The sequence below is a fragment of the Danio rerio genome, chromosome 19 (genome assembly GCF_049306965.1).
Source record: "Danio rerio strain Tuebingen ecotype United States chromosome 19, GRCz12tu, whole genome shotgun sequence".
NCBI lineage: Eukaryota > Metazoa > Chordata > Actinopteri > Cypriniformes > Danionidae > Danio > Danio rerio.
The window spans coordinates 49,885,747-49,904,689 of record NC_133194.1 but is presented as its reverse complement, the minus strand read 5'-3'; the positions used below and the strand labels follow the sequence as shown (position 1 = coordinate 49,904,689).

The window sequence follows — 18,943 nt, the reverse complement described above, 5'->3', positions numbered from 1 at the left end:
TACATTTATATACACCAATTAAGCATTGCAGTATTAAATATTAATAGCTTTTTTGCCATTTTAAATACATTTTTTATGAATATGGACAGTTTTGGGAAAAACAAGAGTTAAATACTCAAAGGGTTGAACAATTTCATTTAATTGCATTTATTCCTGTCAAGAGCAGCATGGGGTTGCACTGTTACCTCACATCAAGAAGGTCACTGGTTCAAACCCTGGCTAAGCCAGTTGCCATTTCAGTATGGAGTTTGCATGTTCTCCCCATGTTGTTGTGGGTTTCCTCCAGGTGCTCCGGTTTCTCCCACAGCCCAAACACATGCGGTCAAAGGGAATTGATGAACTAAATAAGCCGAATGTGAGAGTGTATGGGTGTTTCCCAGTGCTAAATTGCAGCTAGAAGGGCATCCAATGCGTAAAAACATGTGTCTCAACCACCAGCGATCTAATCCTGGCAGATTGTTTGCAAACACGCAGATCACTACGGACTACAAATCCACCACTACACGAACTACAAGTTCCACCAGAAAGACCAGGAAGATGATTATGATACTGAATTACATTTATTGATCAGTATTATTTAATAAAAGTATCATGAAACTGGATTTCTTTGGCGGAGGCCTTGTGCATAGCTTGGTTTGGAAGCTATTAGATCCAGCTACGTCTGCCGAGGACGAAGGCAGGGGTGGAGCCTTCCCGTCTTGGACAGGGCCAAACTGGTGGTGGTGTGGAAGATGGTGGGTTAATGCCTTTGTCGGTGCCTGCAACCAAATGAATGGACAGCTTATATATTCCTTGTGTCTGTAGGCTATTGGTTGGAACTGATGGTGATGAGTGACGTGGCATTTAGGTCTTCCTGGTGGAACTACCGCTACAAGCTACATTTCCGGTCATGCACCTTGCACACAGCTGTTCCTGTTTCAGCTTGATTACATGCGCGCACACACAGCCAGAGTATGGACTGTTTACATGGACTATTTATAAAGGACGCACACACACTTTATCATCGAACATTAAGACACATTTTCCTTACCTTGCCTTGTTCTGGGGTCGGTTCTTCGTACGTGGATTACCCAGTTAGCTGGATTTGGTTATTGCCGATTTGACACGATCCAGGTTCGTTTCGTTCTTCAAAGCTGATCTGAGAGTTGTTGTCATAGCAACAGTTCTGCTAGGTCAAACCTGATCGGGAGCAGGTTCAATTCATATAAACAGGATTAGATCGGCTCAGTTCAAGCAAAGATAATGAAAGTATGTACTGAGTTCTGATATTTTCTTACAGTAGTAGTTATATACACTTGGAAAAATGGTATATATTTTTAACTATATATATATACATATATAAAGTTATAGTCATTAATAAAATAAATAAATTTATACATATTAATAAAACTTATGCAATCTGCACCCTTGAAATGAAAGTACAAAGACTGCCACCTGGTGGTACAAAGAGAAAACTTATTGATATGAACTTTTTAGATTGCTTTAGTACATATTGTGTATAATAGAAATGCAGAATATGTGACTTTTTTTTAAAGTAATAATACATTTCAGCAGTCATAAAGATTTGATAGTTAATATGCCAGTGATTTGATGCTTCACAAAAGTTGCAGACGCCTTTACCAATATGAAAATGCTTTTGTAAACAACCAGTTATTCTTTACACCGATTAAAAAAAACGGCTACGATAATAAAGAAAATCTTTTCTAAATGTAGAACTAAATACATTAATATGCATTGAAATACATGATGAATACTCTTGACACATGAAAGAGTAAAGCCTGCAGCTTACAACAAATGTGGAAGGTTATTGCGTGTCATATTTAACAAGCCGTTTACTGCTAATTTGATGTAATTTTGCTCACATGGATAATTGAATATTAATCAGATGATGTCATTACGCTGCTGTTTCGTCAGCCAATCGTTGCATTGCTGATCATGATTTCAAGGATCGATAGATCTGTCCTTCACAACACACGCAGCGATCTCAGATCAGTTCATCCAGACATTCTAATCTGATTCACGAACTTGTTTGAAGAACCAAACTAGCGAGAGATCAGTTATCAAGATTAAAAGATCCAGGATCGGCAAAATCATCTTAGATCATTTAAGCGAGGTACGAAGAATGGACCCCTGACCACCGTTTTGTTTGTTTACGTTGCTTGCTGCCTGCCTTTTGACCCTCCGCCTGCCTGTTTTATGATCATGTCTCAGGATTTTCTGTATGCATCTGTTTGCCCCTGTGTTGACCGTTGCTAGCCTGACCATTCTCCGTTAAATTAAACCGGCATTTGGATCCACACATCTGTTGTCAACGTCCCACTTCACATGAGTGTGTATGGGTGTTTCCCAGTACTGGGTTGCAGTTGGAAGGGCATAAAACATATGCTGGAATAGTTGGCGGTTCATTCCACTGTGGCAACTCCTGATAAATCAGAGACTGAGCGACAGGAAAATGAATGAACGTTCCTGTCAGCACTAATTCTCAACCATATGTTGTTATTCAATTTGTACATTAAGATACCTAAAGATAATATTAATATTGAAAAATATATTCATATATTTAAAAATATATAGTTTTTCATCACAGTTTTTAATTCTTTGTTTTGTTATTCATTTGCCATTTTAAATGTCACAGTTTCAGTAATAAAAGTAAATTCTAATTTACTTTTGTACCTAATAAAGTGGCCGGTGAGTGTATATCACAGAAATACAAAATGCTGCAATTTCAGATTCCTCCAATATCTTCCAGCCCTACTCTAAACCTGTGTTTCTCAACCATGTTCCTGGAGGACCACCAACACTGCATTTTTTGAATGTCTCCTTTGTCTTTCACACACATTACAGGTCTTTCAGTGTCTGCTAATGAGATGATGATCTGAATCCAGTGTGTTTGGTTAAGGAGACATGGAAAATGTGCAGAGCTGGTGGTCCTTCAGGAACGTGGTTGAGAAACACTGCTCTAAACTATTAAAATGCTATCGGTATTAAAGCTCTTAAAGAGATTCTCTTTTCCCTGATATCTGAATTTTAGTTGAAGCATGTTTTATACAGTAACAGATCTTCATCTCCAATACCTCTACAGACCTTGAATGCATTACGATGGTGAAATGACGTCACAATCTCTTTCCCAACACCTCATCTGTTGTGTTTGGGTCGACAGGTTTATTTGTGAATGGAAGTGAAGGGAAATAACTCTACACCCACTCAAGGCCTTTACAGCTTCCTCTGATACTTTAACATGCAGTTTGTGTTTGTTTAATCTTGATTCTCCTTCATTCAGGACACCACTGAAAGCCAAAGGAGAATCTGTGGCTTTGTGTTTCACCAGATCCACACCCAAGGTGACCGGACTCGCTATTAAAACTCTAAACTAGGGCTGCACAATACATCATTTCAGCATGGATATCGCAATGTGTGCGTCTGCAGTAGTCACAGGATATGCAATGTTGAGCTGGAATTATAGTTGATCATATAGTTGATTGTAATCAATGCTGAGTTTAATCATAATGGAGTAAAAGTTTATGATCTGCATGCGGTTTAAAGAGATAGCTCACCCAAATTCAGCAGATCCTGAAATACTCAGAACAATGTCTGGCACCAACAACCGTGCCACATTCAAAATCACTTAAATCCCCTTTCTGATGCTTGCTTTAAACTGCAGCAGATCGTCTTGACCATGCATCTACATGCCTAAATGCAATGAGCTGCTGCCAGGTGATTGGCTGATTAGACATTTGCGTTAACAAGCAGTTGGACAGGTGTACCTAATAAAGTGGCCGGTGAGTGTATATTACAGAAATACAAAATGCTGCAATTTCAGATTCCTCCAATATCTTCCAGCCCTACTCTAAACCTGTGTTTCTCAACCATGTTCCTGGAGGACCACCAACACTGCATTTTTTGAATTTCTCCTTTGTCTGTCACACCCATTACAGGTCTTTCAGTGTCTGCTAATGAGATGATGATCTGAATCCAGTGTGTTTGGTTAAGGAGACATGGAAAATGTGCAGAGCTGGTGGTCCTTCAGGAACGTGGTTGAGAAACACTGCTCTAAACTATTAAAATGCTATCGGTATTAAAACTCTTAAAGAGACAGTACACTCAAAAATGACAATTTTGTCAACATTTACCTCACTTATTCCAAACCTGTTTCTTCTTTAACACAATGGAAGATATAATGAAGAATTCTGGGCAAAATGCCAATGCCTATCCTAGTCCTATGATATTGTGATATGAATTTACAGTTGAAGTCAGAACTATTAGCCCTTGCCCCCTTGGCATGCTGAGAGAACCCTGAGCTTGGAGACATTTGAGCCCAGGGATCCCCCCTGGTCATTGAGCATGTAAAGGCTGGTTAATTCTTCTGCGTCGAGTGATCAGCGTGACCCACAGCGCATGCCTTGCACGTTGCCGTGCATTTATACTTCTGCACGCTGTTTCTGTTCCTCTGCAATAACACTTCTGAAACACTAGTTGGCAGTGAGGTGTTCATGTTCCTCTGTGTCGAGTCTCTTTGCTGGTGTTTTGTTTTTTCAGAACGTTTCCTTAATGTACAAGTGGCTCAAACTCGCTTATTTTGAGGCAGGAACCAGCAGACATGCAACAACTTGTAGGCTGCACCGTAGCATACACGTGCGCTTGACGTAGAAGTATAAATCAGCCTTAAGGGTGTCAGAGATCAGGTAGTTCTCAAGCTCCCCCTGGTAAAGGAAGAAAGGAGGAGATGGGGTGGAAGGGGGGATTCTGCAAAAATTAAGATTAGGGAGTAATGCTAGAGGGGCTGTTTATTGTAAGTTTGGAATGATCCGATGGGCTGTGATCAGTCATATCTAGGCCCACACGGTCCACAGATTTTCCACAGAATTCCGCAGATTTCTGCAGATTTTTAGCCCGTCATTAATTCTGTTTATTTTACTTGAGTAAATGTGTAAATCTAAATTTATTTTATTCAGTCATTTATTACTTTTTATTTCACATATTAAGGATTAACCCTTAATCCTTAAGAATTAAGCCCAGTACTTTTCACCCTATTCACACATGACTGCAAACCCATTCACCCTTCCAACACTATAGTGAAGTTTGCTGACGACACCACAATAATAGGACAAATCTCAGGTAACAACGAGTCTCAATACAGAGAGGACGTCCAACACCTAATCAACTGGTGTGTCAATAACGATTTGGTTCTGAACACCTCCAAAACAAAAGAGATCGTTGTTGACTACAGAAGAGCAAAAAGGACACCACCAACCCCCCTCCACATAAATGGCGAGGAAGTCGAGAGGGTAAACAACATCAAATTCCTAGGCCTACATCTGACAAAAGATCTCACATGGACCATTAACACCACCCACTTAGTGAAGAAAGCTCAACAGAGACTTTTCTTCTTAAGAAAACTCAAGAAAACAAAAGTACCGACCCAGCTCTTACTAAATTTCTACAGGAGCACGATAGAGAGCATCCTCTGTCACTGCATCACAGTGTGGTACACAAGCTGCACTGCGGAAAACCGGAGAGCTCTATCCCGGACTGTTAAGACTGCACAGAGGATCATAGGAATTAAACTCCCAAACCTCGATACAGTCTATGCTAGCCGCCTACAGAGGAGAGCTAGCAACATCATTAAGGACCCTACACATCCAGGACACAAACTTTTTGCACTACTCCCATCAGGGAAAAGATATAAAGCAATTAAGACTCGCACAAACAGGCTAAAGAGCAGCTTCTTCCCCAGAGCTGTAGCCTGTGCCACCCCTCCTCCTTGTACACATTAACAATCACCCCCCCCCCCCCTCCCTCACTCCCTACCTTTCTGATGTTCTGCTGCTAATGCACAAAGACACTTTATGGATATTCATGTTTGCACTCATTTGCCATAATGTAAATACTGTGACTATTACATTTAGTATATTTTTATTTTACATCTTATATTTTTAGTATTATGTCTATTGTTGGTTTTTATATATTTTAGTATTATGTCTTATATTTTAGTATTATGTCTATTGTTTGTTTTTCTCTCTTTTTATGTTGCTGCTGGTCTCTGTGAGTTGCCAAACAAATTTCGTTGTACAACTACAATGACAATAAAAGTTCTTTACTTTACTTTACTTTAAGGATCCTTGTCCGCTGGATACTCCCAAAATAATTCCGCAGAAATCCGCAGATTTTAACCAAAATTCTCCACAGAAATAGCAAAAAACGTCCGCAGATTCCGTCTGGCCCTGGTCATATCACGTGCTCCTCTCAAAATTAGTTTGTGAAACTTCACTTAAATGATTGCAGATCTCTAGGCTACTCTTTTGATACTAGAAATACTAGACTATTTGGGTTTCTCAGCTTAAAAACATGATTTTTACTGAGAAAGGGTTTCGTTAATTTTTTCATAGCAATGTTGACATTTGCATGGAATTGCTCCTATTTAAAATTAAATGAAACAACACAAACATTGTGGCAACTTAATTGCTTTATGTTTAATCAACTTGCTGTACTTATGGTGCATCAACTTAATCCCTTTATGTTTAGTCAACATGAATGAATTGTGTTGATGCATTTTTTAGTGTCTGATGATTTGCGGCACACACAGTTCAAGTTTGTGAATATGATTTAGGTGAAAATGAATGAAGCGATGGACTGTTTTGACCATGTTTTTCGTTCCTTTCTGAGCTTTGAATATTAAGAGTCAGACTCACATTTCATCAAAAATATCTTAATTTGTTTTTTTGAAGAGGAACAAAGGTCTTATAGACTTGGATTGACATTAGAGTTTGAATTTAATGACATTTTTTCACTTTTAGGTGAATTATCCTGTTAAACTGGATCACAGTCAAGCATTTTCTCCATAGAGAGCGTTTAATGAAACGCACAAACCCAGATTTCAGAGCTTAATGTCATTTCAGAGACAAAAACTTCCCGATCAGATTGCAGCTAAATGCGTTTAATGCCTGCGGCGTTAGTGATCCTTCCAATCACGCTTGCTCTGTTTACTGTAAAGAGACACGTGTATCAGTGTAACCTGCTTATTACATACTGAAGCAATCAAAATAAGTGCATTGCTTTATAATCACTGCCAAACATGAGTATCATCCTGCGCTTTTAATTCCGCATGACAGGTCGCTTCCAACAGGTTCAATTTCTGTGTTTTTGATCCTGTTGTTTGGCAAGTGCAAAGCCTTTCATTTGGTTTCCCCTTTCTTGTTTTTCATATTTTAATATCTGTATCACAATGACTTCATATCTCAGTGTGTTTTCGCCGTTGTCTCCGGATAAAGTCATAAACTGGAGAGCTGCAAACGCTGATATTACAGACCTTTTCTCTGATTCGCATTCAACTTCGTGCTTTACTCTGCCAGGAGATTCGTTCAGCTTGTAGTTTGTGCAGATTTTGGCTCTTTGTTACTGAAAAACACCCTTTTATACATTTATATAACTTGTGTGACTCGATTGAATGACTAATAAATATGATAAACTTCATGTTATTTTGTTTATTAAAAAATCAACAGGGTGGCAATCAAATCCTTGAAGGATAGTTAAACAGGATATTTCAAGACATGTATTATTATTGTTATTATTTTTGAAGATATTACTGAAAATAGGGCGGCACGATGGCTCAGTGATGGCCGGTTTCCCCAACCGTCCAAACACAAGCGCTATGGGGAATTGAGTGTGTGTGTGTGTGTGTGTGTGTGTGTGTGTGTGTGTGTGTGTGTATATGAGAGTTTATAGGTGTTTCCCTGTACTGGGTTGCAGCTGGAAGGGCATTCGCCGTGTAAAACATATGCTGGATTAGTTGGCGGTTCATTCCACAGTGGCGACCCCTGATAAATAAGTTACTATGCCAAAGGAAAATGAATGAATGATGTTACTGACAATAAAGCTGAACTATCTTAATAACTTTTATATGATTTTTATAATTTTTTTATAAATATGTTATTATTAATCTGAAATGTTTTTAATATGATTTACTTTACTTGCATAAATGTTCACATTCAGATCACAAACCAAATATTAATGCTATATATAAATGTTTGTCAACAAAATGCAGACCTAAACGTGTGAGATATGCTGAAAATGACAAACATATTATATAATATAACATAAATACGGGCACCATGTTGGTAATCCCTGGCTTAGCCTGACTACCTGCTTAACAGTAAAACTTCAGCCATGGTGTCGTCCTTCCTCCAGCTTGCTAAAGTAACTCCAATATTGATTCAGGTTTTAAAAAGTTCCAATTCTGCATTTGACTTCTCCTCTGTCTCGTGACCGCGCGGCCGCTTATGCAGACGGGCACGCGAGAATGTCGGATCTGCGTGAACAGATGCGCAGACGTCCGAATCTGCATTTGCTGTCAGACAGTCTGAGCTGCTTATCGAAATTATGGAAAATGTCGGTCCGACAATATTTAATTGGATGAACATTATTTTAGTTTTATGCCTTACCCAGAATATAAAAATACACATAAACACATTTAGATCATTTACTGTAATCATTACTATTGGACTGTGAAGAGACTTTCAACCAGCACAACAACACATGTTTCTGAAGACAATCACCTACTGCACCTTTAACTAGGTTAATTAGGGTAACTAGGCAGGTTAGGGTAATTAGGCAAGTTATTGTGTAACGATGGTTTGTTTTGTAGACTATCGAAACAAATATAGCTTAAAGGGGCTAATAATATTGCCTTTCAAAATGGTGTTTAAAAAATTCAAAACTGCTTTTATTCTAGCCGAAATAAAACAAATAAGACTTTTTCTAGAAGAAAAAATATTATCAGACATACTGTGAAAATTTCCTTGCTCTGTTAAACATCATTTGGGAAATATTTAAAAAAAGAAAAAAATTCAAAGGGGGCTAATAATTTTGACTTGAACTGTAGCATCAAACTTTTTGGTTTGCGGTTTGGTCACAATGGTTTGTGATCTGAATGCCAACATGTATGCAAGTAGGTGAAGTTTATTCATAAACAAATTTCGAGAGGATCACGTGCTTATGATTGTTCACAGCTGTTCCAACTTTAGCGAATGACTGATTATCCTATCAGACGATCCTTAACTCACTATAAATAACCAGACCTTTCTCATCTCAATATCTTCGTCTTGAAGAAACCCCCGCACCCAACCCTACATTCCCTCCTTTCAAATGGGCGTCACGGTGGCCGGTGATTAGCGCTGTTGCCTCACAGCAAGAATGCCCCTGGTTTAATTCCTTTCCAAACCAGACGGCATTTCTGTGCGGAGTTTGCTCGTTTTCCCCGGGTCCTCCGGTTTCCTCCCACCGTTTCTCCCAAGCACTCTAAACAATTAATCCAAATACTTTAGCTAAACTCTGAGTACACCTTTCAGCATACATATCCGACACTTATCTACAACAAGCAAGAAGGGGAGTCATCGAGATCTACCTGAGCTCAAACTCCCCTCTCGCCTTGCAACGGGAAGGAGCCCAGGGCTCGAGGATCTTATAAGCTCAGGGCTCTCTCCCGGGACAGCACGCCAAACTAGCTTTACTATCAATCATCAGCTAAGTGTGAACTCTTGAAAATAAATTAGCTTGAAAACTTCTCAGATTAATATTAAAATACACAAGTTATTAAAAGAGTTCAGCTTGTACTTTGTGCAGATCTTGGCTCTTTGTTTCTTAAAGCACACTTTAATCTGAACTAAATGACTCTGGATTGAATGACTAATAAGTTGTTCATTGAAAATTCAACATGGTGTCAATCAGGTCCTTGGATGGCAGCTGAACAGGATGTGGAGTTTGATGAAACCTGCCTCCTGCCAGTTTGTTTTTCTGAGTGCACTCACTAGGGATCATTAATGAAGTAATGAGCGTAGACCCTCGCAGCGCTGGACACATGCAGTGGGCGACTCTGCTGTCTCTGCTCATTTGCTGGAGTGTCTTCAGGACGAGGTTTTCAGGCTGTGGAGATTTCTCATGCTGACATGTTTTGATGAACACGTGAACTCACTTCAACAAGCCGAATGAGTCGAACAAGAACACTGGAAACACTCTGTTTCATTTTACACTCTAACATTCTCATTCACACACATGCACGACAGACAATTTAGCTTATCCAATTCACCTGAACCGCATGTCTTTAGAGTACATGATGAAAACACGCGAACATGGGGAGAACATGCAGACTCCACACAGAAATACCCACTGACCCAGCCGAGGCTCGAACCAGCAACCTTTCTGCTGTAAGGCAACCACTGAGCCACCATTCTGCCCCGACTAGTAATCTATAAATGCAAATCTTTAAATGCAAAACACTTATTAGTATCTAGTATAATTATTATTATTCCTGCTGTCAGGCGATAGCGCCACCCACTGCGCCACCGTGTCGCCCTAATGCACAATGTTTCCTTCTTTGTTTAAGCTAAACTAGTCCTCATCCGTTTGTAAATCAAGTTCTCATTTCTGATGCTCTGATCAACAGAAGTGCTCTTTGTAAGAAGCTCTCCAGCAACTCTCAGATTAAAAAGAAAGCCTTCATGATAAAGCCGAGTATATCTCCGTCTCGTCCTCTCTGAACAAAACGAGCTCCATCTGCTTCCACTAGCACTGCTCTCCCAGTGTTTCTGCTCCGTTTGCAGGTCAGATAAGAGATTCCTTTTAAATCCAGCCAACATGGAAATGTATCCGTCTTTCAGGACTCACTGGAGTTGCTCTGTGCATTGAAAAAAAATGATTCAAGGTTGCAAACGATTAATATGGGCTGAATTTAAACAAACCACTTAAAATTAATAATGTTCAAATTCATTTGTTTGTTTGCAAATAGGCATGGGATGATAATCGTTATTAAGGTATACTGCGCTTGAGAAAAGTCAAGGTTTTAAAACTGGCAAAATTTTGTGCTACCTCGTTCCTATAGTATATGTATGATTTTCTTAAATGTTTTTTAACAGTATCTCCAGCAGTAACGATATTTAAAGATGCCATTTAAAAGTGTAATGAAATGTGTGGCTTTAAACTAGACTTCATCTATGAATCATTTTCATTATTAAGCCTGCCATATAACAATATATTTGAAATGTTTCTTAAATTAAAGTGTATTGTGTTCAAAGGGGGAAAAGGTTTGGTTTTGTTTTTTTTTTACCCAGAAATTTAAAAATAATATATTTTAGAGCAGTAATCACAATACTGTGAAATCGGGATATTTATATTCAAGATTGTCATATCGTTAGAATCCTATACTGGCCCATGCCTATTTGCAACCACTTACCTTTAAAACAATCTAGCAAAAAATCTAGGACTACATGTTAGCAGAAAAATCTGACATAGAGATATCTGAGATATTTTGTTTTGTTGCCATATACAGTTAAAGTCTGAATTATTAGCACCCCTGTTAATTTTTTCCCAATTTCTGTTTAACGGAGAGCAGATTTTTTTTCAGCACATTTCTAATCATAATAGTTTTAATAACTCATTTCTAATAACTGATTTATTTTATCTTTGCCATGATGACAGTAAATAATGATAGACTTGATATTCTTCAAGACACTTTTAATCAGCTTAAAGTGACATTTAAAGGCTTAACTAGGTTATTTAGGGTAACTAGGCAGGTTAGGGTAAGTAGACAAGTTATTGTATAATGATGGTTTGTTTTGTAGACTATCGAACACAAAAATAGCTTAAAGGAGCTAATAATATTGACCTTAAAATGGTGTTTAAAAGTTAAAAGCTGCCTTTATTCTAGCAAAAAAACCTTCTCCATAAGAGAAAATGTTATCAGACATACTGTAAAAATTTCCTGAATCTGTTCAATATCATTTGGGTAATATTTAAACAAAAAAAAATAAAATAAATCAAAGGGGGGGTCAATAATTCTGACTTCAACTATATATATATATATATACAACAGTACTGTCTGGTTCTCAAATCAGCCTCTTTACCCTTTGTGTATTACTCCGCCCACATACAACCAGCAAAAAGCAGACACTACAGATCTAAAGTTTAAAAGATGCACACTCAGCTGTCAGCTTATGATTTTAATCCGTAAGAAAGTAGTTCCTTATACAAAAGGGTTTTTCAGACTCTCCATGTTTGATTTAGTCTTTATATACACAATTATGTCGTTAAACTGTTGTATAAACGCAATATCACACTCGTAGCAGTGCGATATGGCTGTGTATCAGCACTGGTGGGGGCACTAAGGCCTCGTGCCAATGCAATACAGCCATATCGCACTGCTATTCATGTGATATTGCTCTCTCTCTCTCTCTCTCTCTCTCTCTCTCTTTCTCTCTTTCTCTCTCTCTTTCTTTCTCTCTCTCTCTCTCTCTCTCTCTCTCTCTCTCTCTCTCTATATATATATATATATATATATATATATATATATATATATATATATATATATATATATATATATATATGTGGCAGCAACATCACCAATGATTTGAAAAGCTCTATTTCGGAAGATTTCATGTGTTTAGATCAACTGGGATAATTGAAATATTTATAAGGCTGTGCATTGACATAAAATATAATAAATTTCAAGCATAAATAAATCCAAAAGGGCAGAAATAAAAGATAAATAATCTTGTTTTTTTTCAGGGAAGTGTAAAAGTAATCAAGTACAACGAAATGTAACATAGCATGGTCATCATTATACAACCATTTTTTAAAAATGACTTTTAATCTTTAATAAACAATCCACAGTCATTTTTTAAGATTGCAAACAATATAAATGGGCTGAATTAAAACAAATTAAATGTAGTAATGTTCAACTTCATATGTTTAAATTCAGCTTATATAAATTGTTTGCAAACACTTACCTTTAAACAGAAATGTAATAAATCCAACGCATCACTTTTTTTCAGTGAGGAAGTCGTAAGCGTTCGCTGACCTCCTCGTGTCCTTGTGCCGAACGGTGTCTCCTTTCCTTTTATTATCCTCTTAAAGAGTTTGTGAAGCCTCGGTGTGCTCGGGGTGTTAAAGTGTCTTCAGGACTGCTGGAGTTGTCAAGTTAAGAGTGTTTTAGCTCTCAGTGAGTTTTACAGCCTCTGCGCACGCCGTTATATCAGGATTCAGGGGTCAGGATGACATCTGAGCTACAGCAGCTATTTAACCTTCATATTAGTCAGCAGTAGGGGTGACATGGTGGCTCAGTGGTTAGCACTGTCGCCTCACTGCAAGAAGGTTGCTGGTTTGAGCCACGGCTGGGCCAGTTGGCATTTCTGTGTGGAGTTTGCATGTTATCCCCGTGTAGTCGTGGGTTTCCTCCGGGTGCTCCGGTTTCCCCCACAGTCCAAACACATGCACTATAGGGGAATTGATGAACTTAATTGGCCACAGTGTATGAGTGTGTGTGTGAATTTGAGAGTGTATGGGTGTTTTCCAATACTGGGTTGCAGCTGGAAGGGCATCCGCTGCATAAAACATATGCTGGTATAGTTGGTGGTTCATTCCACTGTGGTGACCTCTGAAATAGAGACTAAGCCGAAGGGAAAATGGTTGAGTGTTAGACCTGCAGTGTTTATGCACACCCATGTTCTCTTATTTTGTACAGTATTTCATATTCATTTCTTTCCCGTGTGTCCTACATTGTCTTGATTTTAAAAAGTTAATTAAGAAAAGCAAAACGTCCTCATAGTCTTTTTGACTTGTCTCACAGATTGAGAACTACATCAAAGACAACATGAAGACGGAGATGGTGCAGCTACAACAGAGCGCCGTCCACAACCACACGGCAGCCATGCTGGAAATGGGCACCAGTCTTCTGTCCCAAACGGCAGAACAGACGCGAAAACTGACCGACGTGGAGACCCAGGTATATTAAGACAGCACTATCCTAGAAAAATATGCAATATTGCTGTTGAGTATTATAATAACTACAGTGCTCAACATAACTGAGTACAACCCATTTTAGAAATTAATATTTCTATCCATTTTTCAGTGGATATAGGTCATAGACTTAAGTGCTTTTGAACAAAACAGATTTATTAAATGGATATATTTATTAAAATCTGGGTGCTCCAGTTTTCCCACACAAGTCCAAAGTTGAATTAGGTAGGCTAAATTGACTGTAGTGTATGAGTGTGTGTAAATGGAAGTGTGTGGGTGTTTCCCAGTGATGGGTTGCAGTTGGAAGGGCATCCGCTACGCAAAACATATGCTGGATAAGTTGGCGGTTCATTTCGCTGTGGCGACCCCAGATTAATAAAGGGACTCCGAAATGAATTAATGAATTTATTCACCAAGCATCTTTAGAAGTTGAAATATATTGCATTTAAATTAATTAAAAATATTGGAAAATAAAATTACAAACTACAATATTTATTTATCAATTTTTTCTTTCTCTTGAATTTTATTTAATAGTTTTCCCTATAGCATGTAAATCTGGGTGTACTCATTTTGGACCGTTATCATACATTATTTTGGTAGATTAGCTCCAGATTTGACTAATCTACTGCATATGCACAAACATAATATTGTAAAGCTTCCTATAGAAAATATTCATCTAAATGAGAGATAAATCTAAATGTGAAGGGTGAACATATATGTTGAGCACGGTATATTTCTTACGATATAGCATTTCCCTAGAAAAATGCTATTTTTAATGAGCCGTCTTTTTAAATCATTTATTTATTTAATGATATTAAACTAAACAGCTAAATATATTTTAGATCCAACTCGTTCTGAATCAGAATTAAAATGTGGGTTAAAGTGCAAATATTTAGTGTTTGACGCACTATAAATGAATGAAACCCTCTGTTCCGGCTGTTGTTATTTTCAATTCGATTCATCTTTATTTGTGTAGCGCTTTTACAATGTGGATTGTATCAAAGCAGCTGAACACAGCTCAGCATTCAGCTTTGATGCTCCAGCCAATAGCAAAACAGCAACCTCTTAGGAGGCGGGTTAAATATAGCATGGTCCCGTCTGATTGGTCAAATTTAGATAATCAACCAGTGCATAAAGTATATGTAAATTATTACAAATTTCTGCAATATGTACAGTTGAAGTCAGCTTTTTAACCCTCCTGTTAAATTTAATTTCTTTTATATTTTTTCCCCAATTTCTGCTTAACAGGCAGAAGATTTATTTCAGCACATTTCTAAACAAAATAGTTTTAATAAGGGGCGAGGCAGTGGCGCAGTAGGTAGTGTTGTCGCCTCACAGCAAGAAGGTCGCTGGGTTGCTGGTTCGAACCTCGGCTCAGTTGGTGATTCTGTGTTGTTTGCATGTTCTCCCTGCCTTCTCGTGGGTTTCCCCCAGGTGCTCCGGTTTCCCCCACAGTCCAAACACATGCGGTGCAGGTGAATTGTCCGTAGTGTGTGTGTGAATGTGTGTGTGGATGTTTCCCAGAGATGGGTTGCAGCTGGAAGGGCATCTGCTGCGTAAAAACTTGCTGGATAAGTTGGCGGTTCATTCCGCTGTGGCGACCCCGAATTAATAAAGGGACTAAGCCGACAAGAAAATGAATGAATGAATGAATTAATAGTTTTAATAACTCATTTCTAATAACTGGAGAACTACACACACGCCACTGTTAAGAACTACAAATCCCGTCAAGCACCACACACACACACCTGTTCCGGTTTTCTCTGATTATACGCGCACACACACAAACTCACAGCTGAAGCTCTTTGTTGTTTCATTACCTGGGCTATAAAGAAAACACCCACACACATTCACACACACATCTGGACTGAGTCTTGCCATCTGTTTTCCTTTTTCTTCTTCTAGCCGCCAGTACCGACCGCTTTCCTGCTTATTGACTTTGACATTGGATTATTTGCATGTACTCGTTTGCACCTGTTTTGATTGTTGCCCTCCGGACCAATCTGCTAAATAAACTGCACATGGATCCTCAATTTCTTGTCAGCGACCATCAGTCACAATACTAGTACTCAGCTTAAAGTGACATTTAAAAGATTAACTATTTTAATTAGGATAAAGTTAGGGTAATTAGGCAAGTCATTGTATAACAGTGGCTTGTTCAGGAGACAATCCAAAACTAATATTGCAGAAGGGTGCTTATAATATTGTGCTTAAAATGGCTGTTAAAAAATTAAGAGCTGCTTTTATTCTAGCCGAAATAAAACAAATAAGACTTTCTCCAGAAGAAAAAATATTATAGGAAATACTGTGAAAAACTCCTGAAACTGTTCAACATCATTTGGGAAATATTAGAAAAGAAACAAATTGACTTCAACTGTATATTGCATATACTATTATCACGATACCGATATATTGTGCAGCACTATGCATTTCACACTCCATTAAAGCAGCAGTCTATTTTCCATGTATCCTCTTAACACAGCTCCCACTAAGCCAAGAACAACACAAGCACCACAGTCTCTTTTTTTCATGCGTTTTCAGACTAGATATTTTTACAGTCACCAGCGATCTAGCTACAGCAGATCACTGGAGAACTACACACACGCCACAGTTAAGAACTTTAAATCCCGTCAAGCACCACACACACACACCTGTTCCGGTTTTCCCTGATTATACGCGCACACACACAGACTCACAGCTGAAGCTCTTTGTTGTTTCATTACCTGGGCTATAAAGAAAACACCCACACACATTCACACACACATCTGGACTGAGTCTTGTCTTCTTGCCGTGTTTTGACCCTTGCTTTGTTTTGTTGTTTAAGTAGTTTGCCGCCAGTACCGACCGCTTTCCTGCTTATTGACTTTGATATTGGATTATTTGCATGTACCCCTTTGCACCTGTTTTGATTGTTGCCCTTCGGACCAATCTGCTAAATAAACTGCACATGGATCCTCAATTTCATTGTCAGCGACCATCAGTCACAATACTAGTACTCAGCTTAAAGTGACATTTAAAAGATTAACTATTTTAATTAGGATAAAGTTAGGGTAATTAGGCAAGTCATAACAGTGGCTTGTTCAGGAGACAATCCAAAACTAATATTGCAGAAGGGTGCTTATAATATTGTGCTTAAAATGGCTGTTAAAAAATTAAGAGCTGCTTTTATTCTAGCCGAAATAAAACAAATAAGACTTTCTCCAGAAGAAAAAATATTATAGGAAATACTGTGAAAAACTCCTGAAACTGTTCAACATCATTTGGGAAATATTAGAAAAGAAACAAATTGACTTCAACTGTATATTGCATATACTATTATCACGATACCGATATATTGTGCAGCACTATGCATTTCACACTCCATTAAAGCAGCAGTCTATTTTCCATGTATCCTCTTAACACAGCTCCCACTAAGCCAAGAACAACACAAGCACCACAGTCTCTTTTTTTCATGCGTTTTCAGACTAGATATTTTTACAGTCACCAGCGATCTAGCTACAGCAGATCACTGGAGAACTACACACACGCCACAGTTAAGAACTTTAAATCCCGTCAAGCACCACACACACACACCTGTTCCGGTTTTCCCTGATTATACGCGCACACACACAGACTCACAGCTGAAGCTCTTTGTTGTTTCATTACCTGGGCTATAAAGAAAACACCCACACACATTCACACACACATCTGGACTGAGTCTTGTCTTCTTGCCGTGTTTTGACCCTTGCTTTGTTTTGTTGTTTAAGTAGTTTGCCGCCAGTACCGACCGCTTTCCTGCTTATTGACTTTGATATTGGATTATTTGCATGTACCCCTTTGCACCTGTTTTGATTGTTGCCCTTCGGACCAATCTGCTAAATAAACTGCACATGGATCCTCAATTTCATTGTCAGCGACCATCAGTCACAATACTAGTACTCAGCTTAAAGTGACATTTAAAAGATTAACTATTTTAATTAGGATAAAGTTAGGGTAATTAGGCAAGTCATAACAGTGGCTTGTTCAGGAGACAATCCAAAACTAATATTGCAGAAGGGTGCTTATAATATTGTGCTTAAAATGGCTGTTAAAAAATTAAGAGCTGCTTTTATTCTAGCCGAAATAAAACAAATAAGACTTTCTCCAGAAGAAAAAATATTATAGGAAATACTGTGAAAAACTCCTGAAACTGTTCAACATCATTTGGGAAATATTAGAAAAGAAACAAATTGACTTCAACTGTATATTGCATATACTATTATCACGATACCGATATATTGTGCAGCACTATGCATTTCACACTCCATTAAAGCAGCAGTCTATTTTCCATGTATCCTCTTAACACAGCTCCCACTAAGCCAAGAACAACACAAGCACCACAGTCTCTTTTTTTCATGCGTTTTCAGACTAGATATTTTTACAGTCACCAGCGATCTAGCTACAGCAGATCACTGGAGAACTACACACACGCCACAGTTAAGAACTTTAAATCCCGTCAAGCACCACACACACACACCTGTTCCGGTTTTCCCTGATTATACGCGCACACACACAGACTCACAGCTGAAGCTCTTTGTTGTTTCATTACCTGGGCTATAAAGAAAACACCCACACACATTCACACACACATCTGGACTGAGTCTTGTCTTCTTGCCGTGTTTTGACCCTTGCTTTGTTTTGTTGTTTAAGTAGTTTGCCGCCAGTACCGACCGCTTTCCTGCTTATTGACTTTGATATTGGATTATTTGCATGTACCCCTTTGCACCTGTTTTGATTGTTGCCCTTCGGACCAATCTGCTAAATAAACTGCACATGGATCCTCAATTTCATTGTCAGCGACCATCAGTCACAATACTAGTACTCAGCTTAAAGTGACATTTAAAAGATTAACTATTTTAATTAGGATAAAGTTAGGGTAATTAGGCAAGTCATAACAGTGGCTTGTTCAGGACACAATCCAAAACTAATATTGCAGAAGGGTGCTAATAATATTGACCTTAAAATGCTGTTAAAAAAATTAAGAGCTGCTTTTATTCTAGCCGAAATAAAACAAATAAGACTTTCTCCAGAAGAAAAAATATTATAGGAAATACTGTGAAAAACTCCTGAAACTGTTCAACATCATTTGGGAAATATTAGAAAAGAAACAAATTGACTTCAACTGTATATTGCATATACT

The 18,943-nt window shown here is 38.2% G+C and overlaps 1 protein-coding gene across 3 annotated transcripts in view; it reads left to right on the top strand.

Moving 5' to 3' along the window:
• angpt1 (angiopoietin 1) overlaps positions 1–18,943 on the top strand; it is a 405,920-nt gene that overhangs the window by 285,830 nt on the left and 101,147 nt on the right. For all 3 annotated transcript variants that reach the window (XM_073930480.1, NM_131813.1, XM_073930479.1), the window contains 1 exon segment: positions 13,616–13,771. In XM_073930480.1, coding sequence (XP_073786581.1) covers positions 13,640–13,771 — 132 coding nt within the window. In that variant the 5' untranslated portion in view covers positions 13,616–13,639.